The sequence below is a fragment of the Mobula hypostoma genome, chromosome 2 (genome assembly GCF_963921235.1).
Source record: "Mobula hypostoma chromosome 2, sMobHyp1.1, whole genome shotgun sequence".
Classification (NCBI taxonomy): Eukaryota; Metazoa; Chordata; class Chondrichthyes; order Myliobatiformes; family Myliobatidae; genus Mobula; species Mobula hypostoma.
The window spans coordinates 135,609,813-135,627,061 of NC_086098.1; the positions used below are offsets into that span (position 1 = coordinate 135,609,813).

The 17,249-nt window shown below is 40.3% G+C and overlaps 1 protein-coding gene and 1 long non-coding RNA gene across 3 annotated transcripts in view; one reads left to right on the forward strand and one right to left on the reverse strand.

Moving 5' to 3' along the window:
- The window catches only part of mrps5 (mitochondrial ribosomal protein S5), a 144,184-nt gene that overhangs the window by 101,596 nt on the left and 25,339 nt on the right, over positions 1-17,249 (reverse strand). For both annotated transcript variants that reach the window (XM_063040716.1, XM_063040717.1), the window contains exons 3-4: positions 6,958-7,083; positions 5,643-5,876 (exon numbers count right to left, since the gene is read on the reverse strand). In XM_063040716.1, coding sequence (XP_062896786.1) covers positions 5,643-5,876; positions 6,958-7,083 — 360 coding nt within the window. The remainder of the gene's footprint in view (positions 1-5,642; positions 5,877-6,957; positions 7,084-17,249) is intronic.
- Positions 1-17,249, forward strand: part of LOC134342507 (uncharacterized) — a 64,305-nt gene that overhangs the window by 4,601 nt on the left and 42,455 nt on the right. The window lies entirely within an intron of this gene.

A 17,249-nucleotide genomic window follows, 5' to 3' on the forward strand; every position in this document is an offset into this window, starting at 1 on the left:
CAACAAGCTGCCGCACCAGTTAACAGTAGCTTTATTTGCTTAAAGGCTGGTGAAATGGTGTTACTGCTGACAACAATGCTCCACAGTGCAGGAAGGAAAATTTTGTGCTTTTGACTGCATCCAAGGCTTGAATCTCTGGATGCTACGGCTCTGGAGACCAAGTAAAATGCACTCCTGTACTTCAGCCAATAGGGAACCACAGCACACTACAACAAAGGAGGTTGGCACTATGCTTAAATAATAATCTCCTGACATTCTAAAGACAAGATAAAAATTGAACATCATAGTGTAAACTGCAGATTTCTGAGAACACTATGCTTACTTTAGATCTCCATGGAGAAGTCATTGCAAATATTTCAGGCATGCTTCAAGTTCCACATCTTTTCCAATGTGGACCATTGACTCAGTCAGTGTGAATTTCACCTTTGAGCAGTCACCTGCTATTTGAAGTTACAAATATCCATCTGCACTTACTAATTTTAAACATAAAACAGTTATAATCCAGAATACATTGTCTACAAGAGTAGAAATGTGCAACTTCAACAACTCTCGAGAAGCTTGAGACCATACAGGACATAGCAGCCTGCTTGACACGCTTGCCCCGGCCACAAGTATTCACTCATTCCAGGACTGACGTGCAGTAGCAGCAGTTTGTACCAGCTACAGGATGCCCTGCAGAAACTAACCAAGACTTCTTAGATGGCCCTTTCCAAACCCACAACCTCTAGCAGCTTGAAGAATAAGGGAAGCAAAAACATGAACTATCAGTAAGCCACACACAATCCTGAGTTGTAAATATATCATTCCTTCATTGTCACTGGGTCAAAATCCTGCAACTCTCTCCATAACAGAACCGTGGGTATTCTCACTTCTTATGGTTTGAAGTGGCTCAAGAAGACATTTCACCATTATCTTCTCAAGGACAACCAGGAATGGACAATTAAATGGAGGCACAAGAGACTGCAGATGCTGGAATCTGGAGTAACACACTACATGCTGGAAGAACTCAGTTGGTCAAGCAACTTTGGTGGGAGATAAGAAATTCCAAAACCCACATCAGAACTGTTTATTCCCTACCCCCCACAGATAAGAATGGAGGGGTGAAATGGCCAACACAGAGAGGACAAGGGAAACGGTAAGAAAGGACTCCAAGGTGACTGTTGGACTGAGGAGGTTTGCAGAACTCATCAATTTTATTACCTTAACCATCATTTCCCACTCTGCTCTCAAATTCATTTTTACTATTTCTGACACTTCTCCACCTTTTCTAGATCTCATTGTCTCCATCTCATGAGACAAACCAGCCACTGATTTTTGCTATGAATCCATCAACTCTCACAGCCACTTAGACTACACCTCTTCTCATCTTGTCTCTTGTGAGGTTTCCATTCCTTTCTCCCCATTTCTCCATCTCTGCCGCATCTGCTCGCAAAATGAGGCCGTAAGACCACAAGATATAGGAGCAGAAGTAGGCTATTTGGCCTGTCAAGTCTGCTCCGCCATTCAATCATGGGTGATCCAATTCTTCCAGTCATCCCTACTCTCCTGCCTTCTCCCCTTACACCTTGATGCCATGGCTAATCAAGAACCTATCTATCGTCACCTTAAATACACCCAATGACTTGGCCTCCACAGCCACTCGTGACAACAAATTCCACAGATTTGTCACCCTCTGACTAAAGTAATTTCTCCACATCTCTGTGCCCAATGGACGTCCTTCAATCCTGAAGTTGTGCCCTCTTGTCCTAGTCTCTCCTACCATGGGAAATAACTTTGCCATATCTAATCTGTTCAGGCCTTTTAACATTCAGAAATTTTCTGAGATCCACCACCCCCCTCAATTCTCTTGGACTCCAGGAAATACAGCCCAAGAGCTGCCAGATGTTCCTCATACTGTAACCCTTTCATTCCTGGAATCATTCTCGCGAATCTTCTCTGAAATCTCTCCAATGTCAGTATCCTTTCTAAGGAGCCCAAAACTGCACACAATACTCCAAGTGTGGTCTCACGAGTGCCTTATAGAGCCTCAACATCACATCCCTGCTGTTATATTCTATACCTCTAGAAATTAATGCCAACATTGCATTCGCCTTCTTCACCACCAACACAACCTAGAGGTTAACCTTTAGGGTATCCTGCACAAGGATTTCCAAGTCCCTTTGCATCTCTGTATTTTGAATTCTCTCCCCATCTAAACAACAGTCTGCCCGTTTATTTCTTCCACCAAAGTGCATGCCCATACACCTTCCAACATCGTATGTCATTTGCCTCTTCTTTGCCCATTCCCCTAAACTATCTAAGTCTCCCTGCAGGCTCTCTGTTTCGTAAACACTACGCACTCCTCCACCTATCTTTGTATCATCGGCAAATTTAGCCACAAATCCATTAATCCCATAGTCCAAATCATTGATATACATCGTAAAAAGCAGCGGTCCCAACACCAACCCCCCGTGGAACTCCACTGGTAACCAGCAGCCAGCCAGAATAGGATCCCTTTATTCCCACTGTTTTCTGCCAATCAGCCAATGCTCCACCCATACTAGTAACTTCCCTGTAATTCCATGGGCTCTTATCTTGCTAAGCTGCCTCATGTGCGGCACCTTGTCAAAGGCCTTCTGAAAACTCAAGTACGCCACGTCTACTGCATCTCCTTTGTCTACCCTGCTTGTAATTTCCTCAAAAAATTGCAGTAAGTTTGTCAGGAGGGATTTTCCTTTCAGGAAACAATGCTGGCTTTGGCCTATCTTGTCATGTGCCTCCAGGTATTCCGTAATCTCATCCTTAACAATCAATTCCAACAACTTCTCAACCACTGATGTCAGACTAACAGATCTTTAGTTTCCTTTCTGCTGCCTCCCACCCTTCTTAAATAGTGAAGTAACATTTGCAATTTTCCAGTCATCCGGGACAATGCCAGAATCTACGATTCTTGAAAGATCATTGTCAATGCCTCTGCAATCTCTCCAGCTACTTCCTTCAGACCCTGAGGGTGCATTCCGTCAGGTCCAGGAGACTTATCCACCCTCAGACCATTACACTGCAGAGGTCTTCCACTGTGAAGTCTGATGCAAAATACGCATTCAGTTCCACTGCCATCTCTGCGTTTCTCATTACAATATCTCCAGTGTCATTTCCTACTGGTCCTAATCTACCCTCAACTCTCTTTTACCCTTTATATACTTAAAAAAGCTTTTAGTATCTTGTTTGATCTTCGTCGCCAGCTTCCTTTCATAATTCATCTTTTCTTCCCTAATGACCTTCTTAGTTTCCCTCTGCAAGTTTTTAAAAGCTTCCCAATCCTCTATCTTCACACTAGCTTTGGTTTCCTTGTATGCCCTCTCTTTTGCTTTTACTTTGGCTCTGAGTTCATTCGTCAGCCACGGTAGTGTCCTTCCTCCATTCAAAAATGTCTTTTTATTTGGAATATGTCTGTCTTGCACTTCCCTCATTTTTTGCAGAAACTCTAGCCATTGCTCCTCTGCTCTCCTTCCTGCTAGTGTACCTTTCCAGTCAACTTTGGCCAGTTCCCCTCTCATGCCATTGTAATTTCCTTTATTCCAATGAAATACCGACACATTGGATTTTAGTTTCTCCTTCTCAAATTTCAAAGTGAACTCGATCATATTGTGATCTCTGTTCCCCAAGGGTTCATTAACCTTAAGCTCTCTTATCACCTCTGGATCATTGCACAACATCCAATCCAGTACAGCTGATCCCCTGGTGGGCTCAACAACAAGCTGTTCTAAAGAGCTATCCCTTAAACATTCTACAAATTCTCTCGAGGTCCAGTGCTGACCTGGTTTTCCCAATCCGCTTTCATGTTAAAATTCCCGGCGATTATCATGATATTGCTTTTCTGACGTGCCTTTTCTATCTCCTGTTGTAATTTGTAATCCACATCCTGGCTGCTGCTTGGAGGCTTATAGTACCATGGTATCTCAAACATCCTCCTTTTACTGGAAGCATGACTTCCCTTCTGTTGTGGTTTTCGGAGCCCTCGCTCACATCTTTACTGTTTCTTGTACCTACCTCTTTCCAAGGAGAGAACAGAGATAACACGTTACCCTTGTCCTTACGTTTTAACTCTGCATCCAGTATACCATCTTTTGATGTTTCCATCAGCTGCAATATGATCCCATCATCAGCCACATCCTCTTCTCCCCACCCTTCCTGGCTTCTGCATTGATCACTCCCTCCATGACTTTCTATTTTGCTCATCCCTTCACATCCATCCCCCCTCCCCCCCTTACCCCTGGCACTTTCCCATGCCCTCACAGGAAACGTTCCTCTTGTTCTTACACCTTCTCCAAAGTCCTAAACAATCTCTCCAAGCAAATGTTTACATGCATCTCATCCAACTTGTCTTCTGTATCCTGTGCTCTTGATGAGGCCTCTTCGACATTGGTAAGACAGAGCAGTCTCAGCACCTGTTTTGCAGTACACCTACGCTCAGTCTGCAATGGCAAACCCAGGTTCCCAGTTGTGAACCACTTCAATTCCTCTCCCTATTCCTATGATGACCTGTCAATCCTTTGCCTTCTCTACTGCCAACACAAATTACAAGAGAAACATGTTATATTCTGACTGGGTAGTCTATAACCCAGTGGCATGAATATAGGCTCCTTCCAATTTTAGGTATCCAACTGCCCTCCTCTTCTTTTTTCCTCTTGCACCTTATCTCTTTCAGATCCTCCAGTACTCCCCCACTCATTTTTCACTCACCTTTGTCCCTTTACCACTCCTCCACCCACCAACTTCATGCATAGGACTTCCCTCACCTGGTTCCAACCATTGTAAACCTCTCCTTTTTCCTCCAGTGGTACCCATACTCTTCACCTTTACTAATCAAGATTCAGCATCATCGTTCCTGCTTATACCCCACGCAGCTGCCTCCCATCTTCGCACCCCCTTCCCCCACCCTTGCTCCATTTGTTGTTTTCTCCTTTTCCTCTCTCTCTGTCTAACTGTACCTATCATTCACCTACCACAGTCTTCCAACTCCATCCCTGCTCAGCTCTCCTTCCTGGCATCACCTGCCTCTCATCTTGTATGTCTCCTTAGTCCACTAAATGCCTCAAGATCCTTTGTTGTCACTCTCCTACTCTCTACACTGGCCATCTTGCCCCTCCACTGGTGCAGAGATTTGGCCTGAAATGGGTTCTTTCCTCCCACCGGTTCTGCTTGATTTGCTGAGTTTTTTCAGTAGATTGTGTGTTGATGGGCAATTAAATATTGACTCAGCTATCAAAGAAAACATCCCTAGAATAAATATATATATAAAAAGAAAGACAAAAATCATTTAGGGGTTCCAACAGACAATTGGATAGACACCTGTACAAAATAAGGAGCAGAGCTACAGGAAAAAGCAGCATAATGGAATTGATTAGATTAACTAGTGGCTAACACAGGTCCAGCGGGTAACTGGCTTCCTTTGGAGTTGTAAGATAGTCGGTGAAAGAGCTGATTGTGGACTTTGGGAAGGATAAGACAAGGGAACACGAGCCAATCCCCATCGAGGAGTCAGAAGTGGACAGAGTGAGTACATTATGACAAACGAGCTGTAGAGAATTCAATGGTGTAAATTATCTTTCCATCCTTTCGCAGAATTTGCTCAAGCTACTGTTTAGGCATCTTTTCCTTACCTCCATTAGGGCCTGGGTCAGGGGGACCCAAGCTGATGCCACCCCAAGAGCTGCCAGTCCAGCCTCTTTCTCTTTTAACTTTTGTCTTCCTTTTCTTCTCCCATTCCTCCTGCTGTTGAAGGACTTGTGCCTGCAAGTCTTCTTGTTGCTTTTGGTCACGCTTTCCGATTGATTGAATGGTTCCACTTTTCACAACAGGAGCGTTTAATCCAGGCCAGAGGAAGCCAGCTCGTCCTAAAAAACAAATTAAAAGATCTGCTTAAAACGCATTCAGCCAAGGTTAATAATATCGATATATCAGCAGAACACTCCGAACATTGGAAAGTCAAGTCATGTACTTCCATACTACATTCCCTCTGGAAATTACATTATCTAGTAAGGAGAATAAATCACTCAAAATTGTGAAATAGTATTACATTCTCTTTTCCCTTCTTTCACACTAGTTGCAAAGAAATCTGCAGAGACTAGGAATCTAAAATAAAAGGGAAATAATCACCAAAATACTCAGCGGATCTGGGAGCACATTCTCTTTAACTTAAAATGCTTGGTTTCTCATGAAATTTGCTCTCAGGAAAGGACATTGGCCTGAAATGTTAAATGGATTTCTTCCTCCACAAGTGCTCATTTGCCTGCTGAGTATTTCCATCATTATTTTTTAGTCTTTCACACCTATCATTCCACATTCACTAATAACCTACTGATGAAGTTTATTTTTCCCTTTACTTTCTATTCTTCATTCTTATTTTTCTTTTTGATGGAATTCACACAAAATACTGGATGAACTGAGCAGGCCAGCTGACATCTATGGAAAAGTGTAGACAGTGGATGTTTCAGGCCGAGACCCTTCATTAGAACCCTATCATTCCTGATGAAGGGTCTCAGCCCGAAACATCAACCGGTTAGTCTTTTCCGTAGGTGCTGCCTGGCCTGTTGAGTTCCTCCAGCATTTTGTGTGTGTTGCTTGGATTTCCAGCATCTGCAAATTTTCTCCTGTTTTTGATGGGATTAATGGCTTAGTGAAGTGAGCTTAGAAGAAGTAACATAATTTTACTTTAGTTAACTCTTCCATTCTCTGACACATTCATGTCTTCAAAACTATAGTCCATGCCTCTAGGTTGTGTGAAACTAAACCACTATACAACTATTTCCTTTTGTCAGATATGATGCAAACTGCACAGAAGACTACCCTAATATTCAAATGATAATAGCCCTTGCAACTGGAGTAAAGACGTGCAAAGTATTGTTGTGCTGAGCTTCCTTTATTGGAATGGAGGTTCATAATACATAAACTGCATTAAATTTCATAGTCACTTACCTTCACCAACCATCTGTCCTCTGTTCAAATCTTTCTTTATCCTCCGCTTAGTTCGTTTACCCCTTCCCTTTCGTGCTCCGGCACCAGACTCTGCCAGTACACCCCGCCATAATTCATCTGCTGTCACTGTTGAGACAGATAAAGTTTCCATGTGAAGAGAACCACAAAATTAGCATTTGAAATTGATTCACTCTGTCTATAGCAGTGTTAGATTAGATATGACATTTCACTCAGACCACTTTCAAAATGCTACCTTCTTTGTCCATACAGAAGTTGTGCACAATTTTGCCATAACATAAATAATGCTCAAGGATACATAAAGGCTTAAGTAACCCAAATGTTTGATTTGACGCGTGACCAGATCATAGGAACCAAATTCATATTCATCATTGCCTTTGGCCCAATGGAGCTTCAGGTGGCTTCACTGTAATCTTGTAAAAGAATAAAATGATAGGGTCTTTATGACATATCAATTTTTTATTGCCAAAGTTGTTAAAATAAGAACTGTTGAGAAGAATTCTGTGATTCACAGGCCATCTGTGGAGGCAAAGAGAATGTCAACTATCCCTCTGTCCTCAAAAGTGCTTGACCTGCTGGTAGTTTGTCTTTTTGCACCAGATTCCAGCATCTGCAGTCTCTTTTGCCTCCAAATTGGTAATATTCATCATTTAACCAATATGACATTGCACAAAGTTTCCATTTGTAACTGCTCTGTTCATATTTCCAAAACAACTAATTGTTTATCTAATGCAAAAAGAAACAAATGCTCAAAGTCGTCAGTGGGTCAGGCAGCATCCGCAGAGGGAAATGGACAATCCACCCTACACTCATCCATATCTCACAGCCACCCAGCTTTGTGTTATTAGCAAACTTGGTTATATTACTAATGATACCTTCATTTTAATTATTAATATAGATGAAGAACTTTTGAGGACTCAGCATGGTGCTACTGGTCCAAGCTCCTCAACTCAAAAATCATCTGTTTAACCCCAATCTTGATCCTTTTTATTCTATGGCTCCTTATGACTAGGAATGGATGATGGTCCTGCTGGAGCACTGCCACCAAGAAACTTGGCCGAATGAATGAAGAAATAGGGATGGGCAGAGCTGGGGAGGGGATGGGGGAGGAAATTTTCTGGCAACTGATATCCATTGCTAGCTTTAGTTATCTAGAAATTGCTATCCCATTTAAATGGAATGATACAGCAAATCAAGTGAGCTGATACTTCCAGCACAGTTCTGTTACAGCTCAGGAACATCAGGTCACATTGTTAAATTAGGTCTGGTGTCCATTATCTGTTGGCAAAGCAGGGACCCTAGAGTTGATTTTTCTCCTTGTCAGATAATCTTGTTCCCTACTGAGAACTCAAAGTTATTTTTAAAATGTAAGTATATTTCATTGACAGTGCTCATCCCACTAGTAAGTGACTGTGTGTTTGAATGGAGAAGTAGCCCATTTTCAAGCTGCTGACCTTTAACCAAACCAAACCACGAAGTGGCCTGAATTGGGTTGCTGAGCCTCAAGGTAGTAACCATCCTATCTCTTCCAAACATTAGGTGATAATCACTTCTCCCTGTAATTACTGTATGTATTATGTGTGTGAGTTATATGTACTGTTGTTTCATCTGACAGTATATAAGTACATGGTTGAATGACAATAAACTCAACTTGAACTTTTAAACATAGCTATTTGAATCTCTGCCCCAGATTGCTGGAAAATCACAAGAAGCATTAGGAACTAAATCAGCAATCTTTTGTTTAATGAATACTTTATTCAAGGAGGATTATCAAATTGGGATTTATTCAGTCTTTATGCCAATACAGAATATGCACATGCACTGTCAAGTCTGGAACATGAGTAAATAAAATAGTTAGGATACAGGTTGCTTGGCTTCATTAGCTGGGTTATAAAACATAACCGCGAGTTTATAGAGCAACTATCAGTTAGGCCACAGCTACCTTGTGTAGTTCTGGTCTCCACAGTATGTAATTGTGCTGGGGAGAAGGAGGAGATTTGCCAGAATGTTGCTCAGATGAGGCTGGATAGATTGGATCTGTTTTCCTTTGAATAGGAAAAGCTGAGGAGATATCTAGTTGAGGTCATTCAAAGTCATGAGGGGTGCGAACAGAGTAAATAGAGAAAAATATTTCTTCTTAGGAGAGGGATCTAAACACTAGGAGCATACGTTCTGAGGTAAATGACAGGAAGCTAAGAGGGGATCTGAAGAAGAATTTTTCACCCGGAGGTGGCTGGAATACGGAACCAACTAGGTGAAGGGGTGGTGGAAACAGAGACTCTAACACAAATTAGACAATATCATATGAATCACCAAAAAGCAAAAGAATATGGGCCAAATGCTGAAAAGTGGGTTTAGTATTAATAGATGTTTGATACTTGACGTGGAAATGATGGGCCATAGGGCCTATTCTTGTGCAATATGACTCTGTAACAGAAGTATTGCATTATTTTTATGTGACTTTTGAATTCTTCGCCCCAATTTTTTTCTTGTCCCTTTCACCCCTTTCTGCATTGTCCTGAATGGTACTTCCATTGCTGTAGGACTGAGGGACTGGAATCTCTGATCATTAATGATTCATTTGCAGGACACTGTCACAAGCAACAAGGGAGGGAGAAAAAAAAAATATGACAGGGTGCAGTCACTCTTACTCCATTTTCTTTGAAATTCCATTTATTAAATGCAATAAAAAACATTAGGCAAGGGAAACATAGGCTGTTGAAGTGATGTAACTGTGCCATTAAGCAAGTCCGTGATATTATATAAGATTGTGCTGCCGGGTTTTGGGTACTCTTATTCAATATCTTACATTCGCGAACACTTAAAATTTTGAATATTTATACTTCTGTAAAAATAAATATAGCACTTAAGGAATTAATATATATACACAGATGAATCCAAATTCAAATACTAACTGTGTTATAACAACTCTAATACTCCTAAATCCATCCTTCAGTATAGCTATCATAACAGTGCCAATGGTACAGCTTTTATGAATTCAGATGACGTTTAAGATGGAAGTTGAGCCAAGATGCTGAATAGATCAGAATTGTGAATGTTAATCAAATGCCTCCCAGGATAGCAATACAATTCTTCATAAAGAATATTAAGTTTGCAAGGCAGAATTCATTTGTTCCACATAATATACTCCAAAAATTCATTTATTTTACCCATAAAATGCATGTCTTAAGAGTTTAGATAATTCATTTATATTTTAACAGCCTGATTTCTCTGAGAGGGTGGAGTTTTCTGCAGGGTATGGACTCTTAGCTTGAGAATCAGCAAGGGTAGGAAAAACGAAGGGATATTGAACAACAAATATTCTGAAATTGTCAACCAATAATTCTTTGAATAAAAACATAATTGCTTTCATCAAAAGCAATATATCCAGAAAAAAACATCAGAGGAAATAAAAATGTAGGAGTCTTAACGTGTTTTTGTCCTTCTATTATAAGGCCCAGAGCACTCAATTTTGGATTCACTTAATTGCTGCTGTGCGAGTCTTCCCAGTAATGGCAATGCTATATAAAATGACGCAAATGCTGGCCCTTAGTTTTAGGTGAAAGTATCCACCTATCAATCATTTTTTAAACTGAATAATTCCATGATGATGATATGCTCAGGATGGCCACGAGCAAAGCAAAAAGACAAGAAACCAACTTGCATTTGCATATTGTTTATCACATCATGATATTCTACATCACTTCACAGGCAAGTAAGTTCCTCTTAACTGGCCTGGTGTAGGGAAATATATCACTTATTTTTAACTTCAACCAGAAAAATTTGATATAAATAGCCAGATAATCTGGCTTACTTTAAGTTCAAAAGTTCAAAGTTCAAAGTAAATTTATCATCAAAGTACAAATATTTCACCATACACAACCCTGAGATTAATTTTTTTGTGGGCATACTCAATAAATCTATAATAGATTAATAACCATAATTGAATCAACGAAAGACTGCACCAACTGAGGCATTCAACCAGTGTGCAAAAGACAATAAACTGCGCAATACAAAAAGAAAGAAATAATATTAATAGTTTAATGGTTCTTCTGGTTGGGAGAACATCTTTTTTTTCAAATAGTGTAATAGAAACTTGAGAGCGAATTTTAGGTTACTATCATATCCAAAAGTTAGCATCAAAGGCAGAGCATTCCCACAAATTATACTAAAGTTTTAGTTTAGTATTATGTAAAGTGAAGTGGGATGTAATTTTGTGGCATTCTGACCAAATCCACCACCAGGTTGACAATGGATGAAGCACTTTGCTCAGAGGATGGTAAAGGGGTGGAACAGTTTCTCAGGAGATGATGAGCAAAAAACAACAAGAAAAATCAGTTGAATATTTGTGGAGATTGGAAGAATGAACAGTAGGTATTCACTGCTACTCCTTCCGAAGAGAAGTTGGACAAAGTAGGCACACCTGTTGGGAGTTCAGTAGAAAAGTAAACAATATTTGAAGTGTTTAAGTTCTTGCAGGGATAAATCTAGGGGAGACTTGTTACATTTAGGAGAATTCTAGAACTAGAAGTCAATGCTTAAAATTAAGGGGTCACCCACTTAAGGTGGAGATGAGACATTTCTTTGTCCTCTCAGAAACTCCTCCAGAAAAAGATGCTTATGGCCACACAGAGGAAGTACAAACTCCAGATTGATAGGATCTGAGATCAGGATTGAATCCAGGGCCCTTGAGTTGTAAGGCAACAGCTTCAAATGTTGCATCATAGTGGAAGCTTTAAATGTTTTAAAGGTAGAAGTAGATAGATACTTGATTATAGCAAGTGTGCAGAAATGTGGAGTTAATGTTGATCAGCCACGATCCTATCAATGCATAGACTTTTATTTGTTCATGTGTAGAGCAGTTACAACAAATTGTTTTGTAGCCCTACAGAATCAGCCATGTATTCAAGCAAGCAAGCAAGCAGCATGTTTTGCACCTTTGTTCAAGACTCTAGAATGATAAATTAGCATAAGATTATTCACATATTTTAAGTTACTAAAACTTGAAAGACCATCACTTTTGATTAGTACTAAAATATCATGGAAGTTCTGAAAGTTAATACTCAAACTGATACTATTAGCCAATGACCCAATGATAACACTGATAAGCCCAGTCAAATAAGGAAATTATTAATGTTTGGGAAGTTGTTTTCAAAGGCAAGGAGGAGAAATACAGCCTACCTGCCAACCCACCAAAGAGTGTAGGAGGGAAGGCAGGTCTCCTGTGATTGGCATGTTAACTAGGCTGTTTTGAAAGTGCTAATTGAAAATGAGATATACGACAACTTTTGATCTGCTCAGCAGTTCTTCCTGTCCAAGCATATTTCAGTCTGTTATGTAATGAGCATATAAAGGCTATGGGACATGCCCTGAACCTCACGCAAAAACTCTATACTATAGATGCTGCATTAGGTTCAGTATTGCAACAAATGTTATCACAACTCCTGTTCAATACCTTGTTGGCATTAGTCTGTTGCTTTAGATGTAACAGAGAGAGAGGGATTAAATTAAAGGAGAAGGGTGGCATTATTAGTCAGAGCAAACATCACGACAGTGCTCAGTCAGGACAGACTGGAGAGCTCGTTGAGTGAGGCTTTGTGGGTAGAACGGAGGAATAAGAAAGGTATGACCATGTTATGGACTACCCAACAGTCTGCCGGATTTAGAGGAACAAATTTGTAGAGAGATCGCAGACTATTGCAATAAACCTAAAGTTGTGATAGTAGGTCAGTTTAACTTTCCACATATTGACTGGGTAATTATGGAATTATAGTATAGTACTTAACTATAGTAATTATGGAATACGATAGGCTTGATCCTCGAGTTGAAATTCTAGATTGGAGAAAGGCCAATTTTGATGGTTTCAAAAAGGATCTAGCATTTGAGGATTGGGATAGGTTGTTTTCTGGCAAAGATGAACTTGGTAAATGGGAGGCCTTCAAATGAAAGTTTTTTTGAGAGTACAGAGCTCTGTGTGCCTGTCAGAATAAAAGGCAATGATAACAGGTTTATGAAACCTTGGTTTTCGAGATATTAAGGCCCTGGTTAAGAAAAAGGAGGTGCATAGCAGGTATAGTCAGGCAAGAACAAATGACACTTAAGGAGTATAAGAAATGCACGAGAACACTTAAGAAGGAAATCAGGAGGTCTAAAAGAAGATGATAGACATAGGAGCGGAATTAGGCCATTCAGCCCATCAAGTCTGCTCCACCATTCTATCATGGCTGATCCCAGATCCCACTCATACTCCTGCCTTCTCACCGCATCCTTTGATGCCCTAACCGATCAGGAAACTATCAACTTTAAATATACCCACAGACTTGGCCTCCACTGCAGTATGTGGCAGAGCATTCCACAGGTTCACTACTCTCTGGCTAAAAAATTCCTCCTTATCCCTGTTCTAAATGGTTGCCCCTCAATTTTGAGGCTGTGCCCTCTAGTTCTAGATACCCCCACCATGGGAAGACATGAGGTTGCTCTGGCAGCCAAGGTGAAGGAGAATCCTAAGGGCTTCTACAGATATACTGAGAGCTAAAGAATAGCAAGGGACTAATCTGGTCCTATGGAAGATCAGAGTGATAATCTGTGTGGTGTCGAAAGGGATGGGTAGATTTTAAATGAATATCTTGCATCTATATTTACTCAGGAGATAGACACACAGTCTAGAGACGTGAGGAAATGCAGCAGCAAAGTAACAGACCCTAGACTGATTAGGAGAGAAGGTGTTTGCTGTCTTGAGGCAAATTAGGGTGGATTAATCCCCAGGGCCTGGCAAAATATTCCCTCGAACCCTGAGGGTGACTAGCACAGAAATTGCAGGGGACCTAGCAAAGATACTTGAAACATCATTAGCAAAGGATGAGGTGCCGGAGGATTAGAGGATGGTTAATGTTGTTCCATTATTTAAGGAATGGCCTAAAATAAACCAGGAAATTATAGGCTGGTGAGCCTAACCTTTGTGGGAAAGTTAAGGAACAGATAATTATGTATTTGGAGAGACAAGGACTGATTAGAGATAGTCAAAATGGTTTTATGTGTGGAAGTGTGTCTAACCAATCTCATAGAGTTTTTCCAAGGATGCTGTCAGGAAAGTTGATGAAGGCAAGGCAGTATATGTTGTCTACATGAACTTTAGCAAGGCCTTTGATGTGGTCCTACATGGGAGGTTGGTCAAGAATAGTCAGTCAAAAGGCATTCAAGATGAGATAATAAATTAGGTTAGACTTTGGCTTTGTGGAAGAAGCCAGAGAGTGGTTGTAGATGGTTGCCCCTCTGAATGGAGGCCTGTGACTAGTGGTGTTCCGCAGGGATTGGTGCTGGGTCCGTTGATGTTTGTCATCTATATCAGCGATCTGGATGACAATGTGGTAAACTGAACCAGCAAATTTGTGGATGACACCAAGATTGGAAGTGTAGTGGATAGCAAGGACGACTATCAAAGCTTGAAGCAGGATCTGGACCAGCTGAAAAAATGGGCTGAAAATAGGCAGGTGGAATTTAATGCAGATAAGTGTAAGGTGTAGTACTTTTAGAGGACCAACCAGTATAGGTTTCATATGGTGAAAGTAGGACAATGAAGTAAGTGTAGAACAGAGGAATCTGGGAATACAGATCCATACTTCCTTAAATGAACGTCACAGGTAGATAGAGTCATAAAGAAAGCTTTTGGCACATTGTCCTTCATAAATCAATGTATGAGTACTGGTGTTGGAATGCTATGTTGGGTTGAAGTGGCATAATTTGGAGTACTGTGTGCAGTTTTGGTTATCCACCTACAGAAAAGATAGGTTTTCTATCCACCTACAGAATAAGATTGAAAGAGTTCGCAGAAAATTTACAAGGATGTTGCCGAGACTTGAGGACCTGAGTTATAGGGAAGGGTTGAATAAGTTTGGACTTTATTCCCTAGAACGTAGAAGATTGAGGGGAAATTTATTTGAGGTATACAAAATTATGAGGGATATAGTCTGGGTAAATTCAAGTAGGCTTTTTCCACTGAGGTTGGGTGAGACTACAAATAGAGGTCATGGGATAAGGATGAAAGGTGAAATGTTTAAGCGGCCCATAAAGGGGAACTTCTTCACCCAGATGGTGAAATTGTGGAACAAGCTGCCAGCGCAACGGTGAATGTGGGGTCAATTTCAACATTTAGGAGAAATTCGGATGGGGCATGGATGAGGGGGGTATGGAGTGCTATGGTCTGGATGAAGGTTGATGGGACTAGGCAGATTAATAGCTTGGCACAGACTAGATGGGCCAAAGGGACTGCTTCTGTGCTATATTGTTCTGTGACTCTAATATGTGATGAAGTCAAAACTTGTACACCATAATAATGCTTAATTTTCTGTGCAGATCTTTTGCTATTATTGAAGTACATCAATTAGCAGGTTCATAGGATATAGTCACAGCCCTAAGGTCTAGTAGTTATGACAGTCCTCCTTATAAGAGGCCTTAAAAGATATGAGGAACAACAGTATCCTGGCTTTTACTGTCAAGGTGGTAATCAAGACCTTGATCAATAATCACATAATTGCAACAGTGGTCTTTAAAATCAGTTTCTTAATTCAACAGATTTATGAATTAAAAAGATAGTAATGTGACCAAGAAAACACCAGATGGATAATAAGACAGATCTAGCTCATTAATGCCCTCGAGGATGTAGGAAATTGGTTACTCTGACCATATGGTTACATGTGACTTCAGGCCAGTAACTACATAATCAGCTCTTAGTACCACTGGCATGATTAGCCAAATAGCCTCGTTCTTTTTGGGATTTTGTGGCTTTTCAGTTTCATTTTTAAATCTTTTTTTTATTAATTATTATTGAAGATCAACAAAAAAAAATTAAAGTAATCAAGTCAACATGTCAATATGTACAATGAGAAATTAAATTATCAAATAACTGATTAACAAAGCTAATCAATATATCAATAATAATAAGAAAAAAATAAAATGTTAAACCTATTTTTTTGGATAAAAAAGGAAAAAAGAACCCCTACGAACTAAAACAAAAAAACCCTACTAATAAAAAAAAACAAAAACATTTGGAGCACAACCCCAGAGCTATACGCTATACAAGCTTCCATGAAAGAAAAACATCAATCGGCCAACTCAAATCCATTTAAACAAGAATCAGAAGGGAACCATCCTAGTTAACTCAAATCAGATGATAGTAGCGGGCAAATGAACCCCACCTTTTCTCAAAATCAAATCGAGGATCAAAAGTTCGACTTCTGATTTTCTCCAAACTAAGACATAACATCATCTGAAAGAACCACTGTATCAAAGTGGGAGCAGAGGCATCTTTCTATTTCAATAAAATAGCCCTTCTGGCAATAATGTAACAAATGCAATTACATGCCGGTCTGATATAGAAATACCATGAATATGTTGAGGGATTATACCGAACAAAACTGTCTATTTATTAGGTGGCTTTTTAAAAATAATTTCCATATTCCAAATACCCTCCACAAAAAGGCTGTCATTTCCTCCAGAATGATACACAGCCAAAATGTAGATTAGCCTACAAGAGGAGAGGCTGTACTTGATCTGGTATTGGGATGTGAACCTGGTTAGGTATCAGTTCTCTCAGTGGGAGAGTATTTTGGAGATAGTGATCACAATTCTATCTCCTTTACCATAGCATTGGAAAGGGATAGGAACAGACAAGTTAGGAAAGTGTTTAATTGAAGTAAAGGGAAATATGAGGCTATCAGGCAGGAACTGGGAAGCATAAATTGGAAACGGATGTTCTCAGGGAAACGTACGGAAGAAATGTGGCAAATGTTCAGGGGATTTTACGTGGGGTTCTGCATAGGCACGTCCCAATGAGACAGGGAAAGGATGGTAGGGTACAGGAACAATGGTGTACAAAGGCTGTTATAAATCTAGTCAAGAAGAAAAGAAGAGCTTCAAAAAACTAGGTAATGATAGAGATCTAGAGGATTATAAGGTTAGCAGGAAGGAGAAGAATGAAATTAGGAGTGCCAGAAGGAGCCATGAGAAGGCCTTGGCAGACAGGATTAAGGAAAACCCCAAGGCTTCTACAAGTATGTGAAGAGCAAGAGGATAGGACCAATCAAGTGTGACAGTGGAAAAGTGTGTATGGAACTGGAGGAGATAGCAGAGGAACTTAACGAGTACTTTGCTTCAGTATTCACTACGAAGAAGGATCTTGGCGATTGTAGGGATAACTTACAGCGGACTGAAAAGCTTAAGCATATAGATATTAAGGAAGAGGATGTGCTCGAGCTTTCCGAAAGCATCAAGTTGGA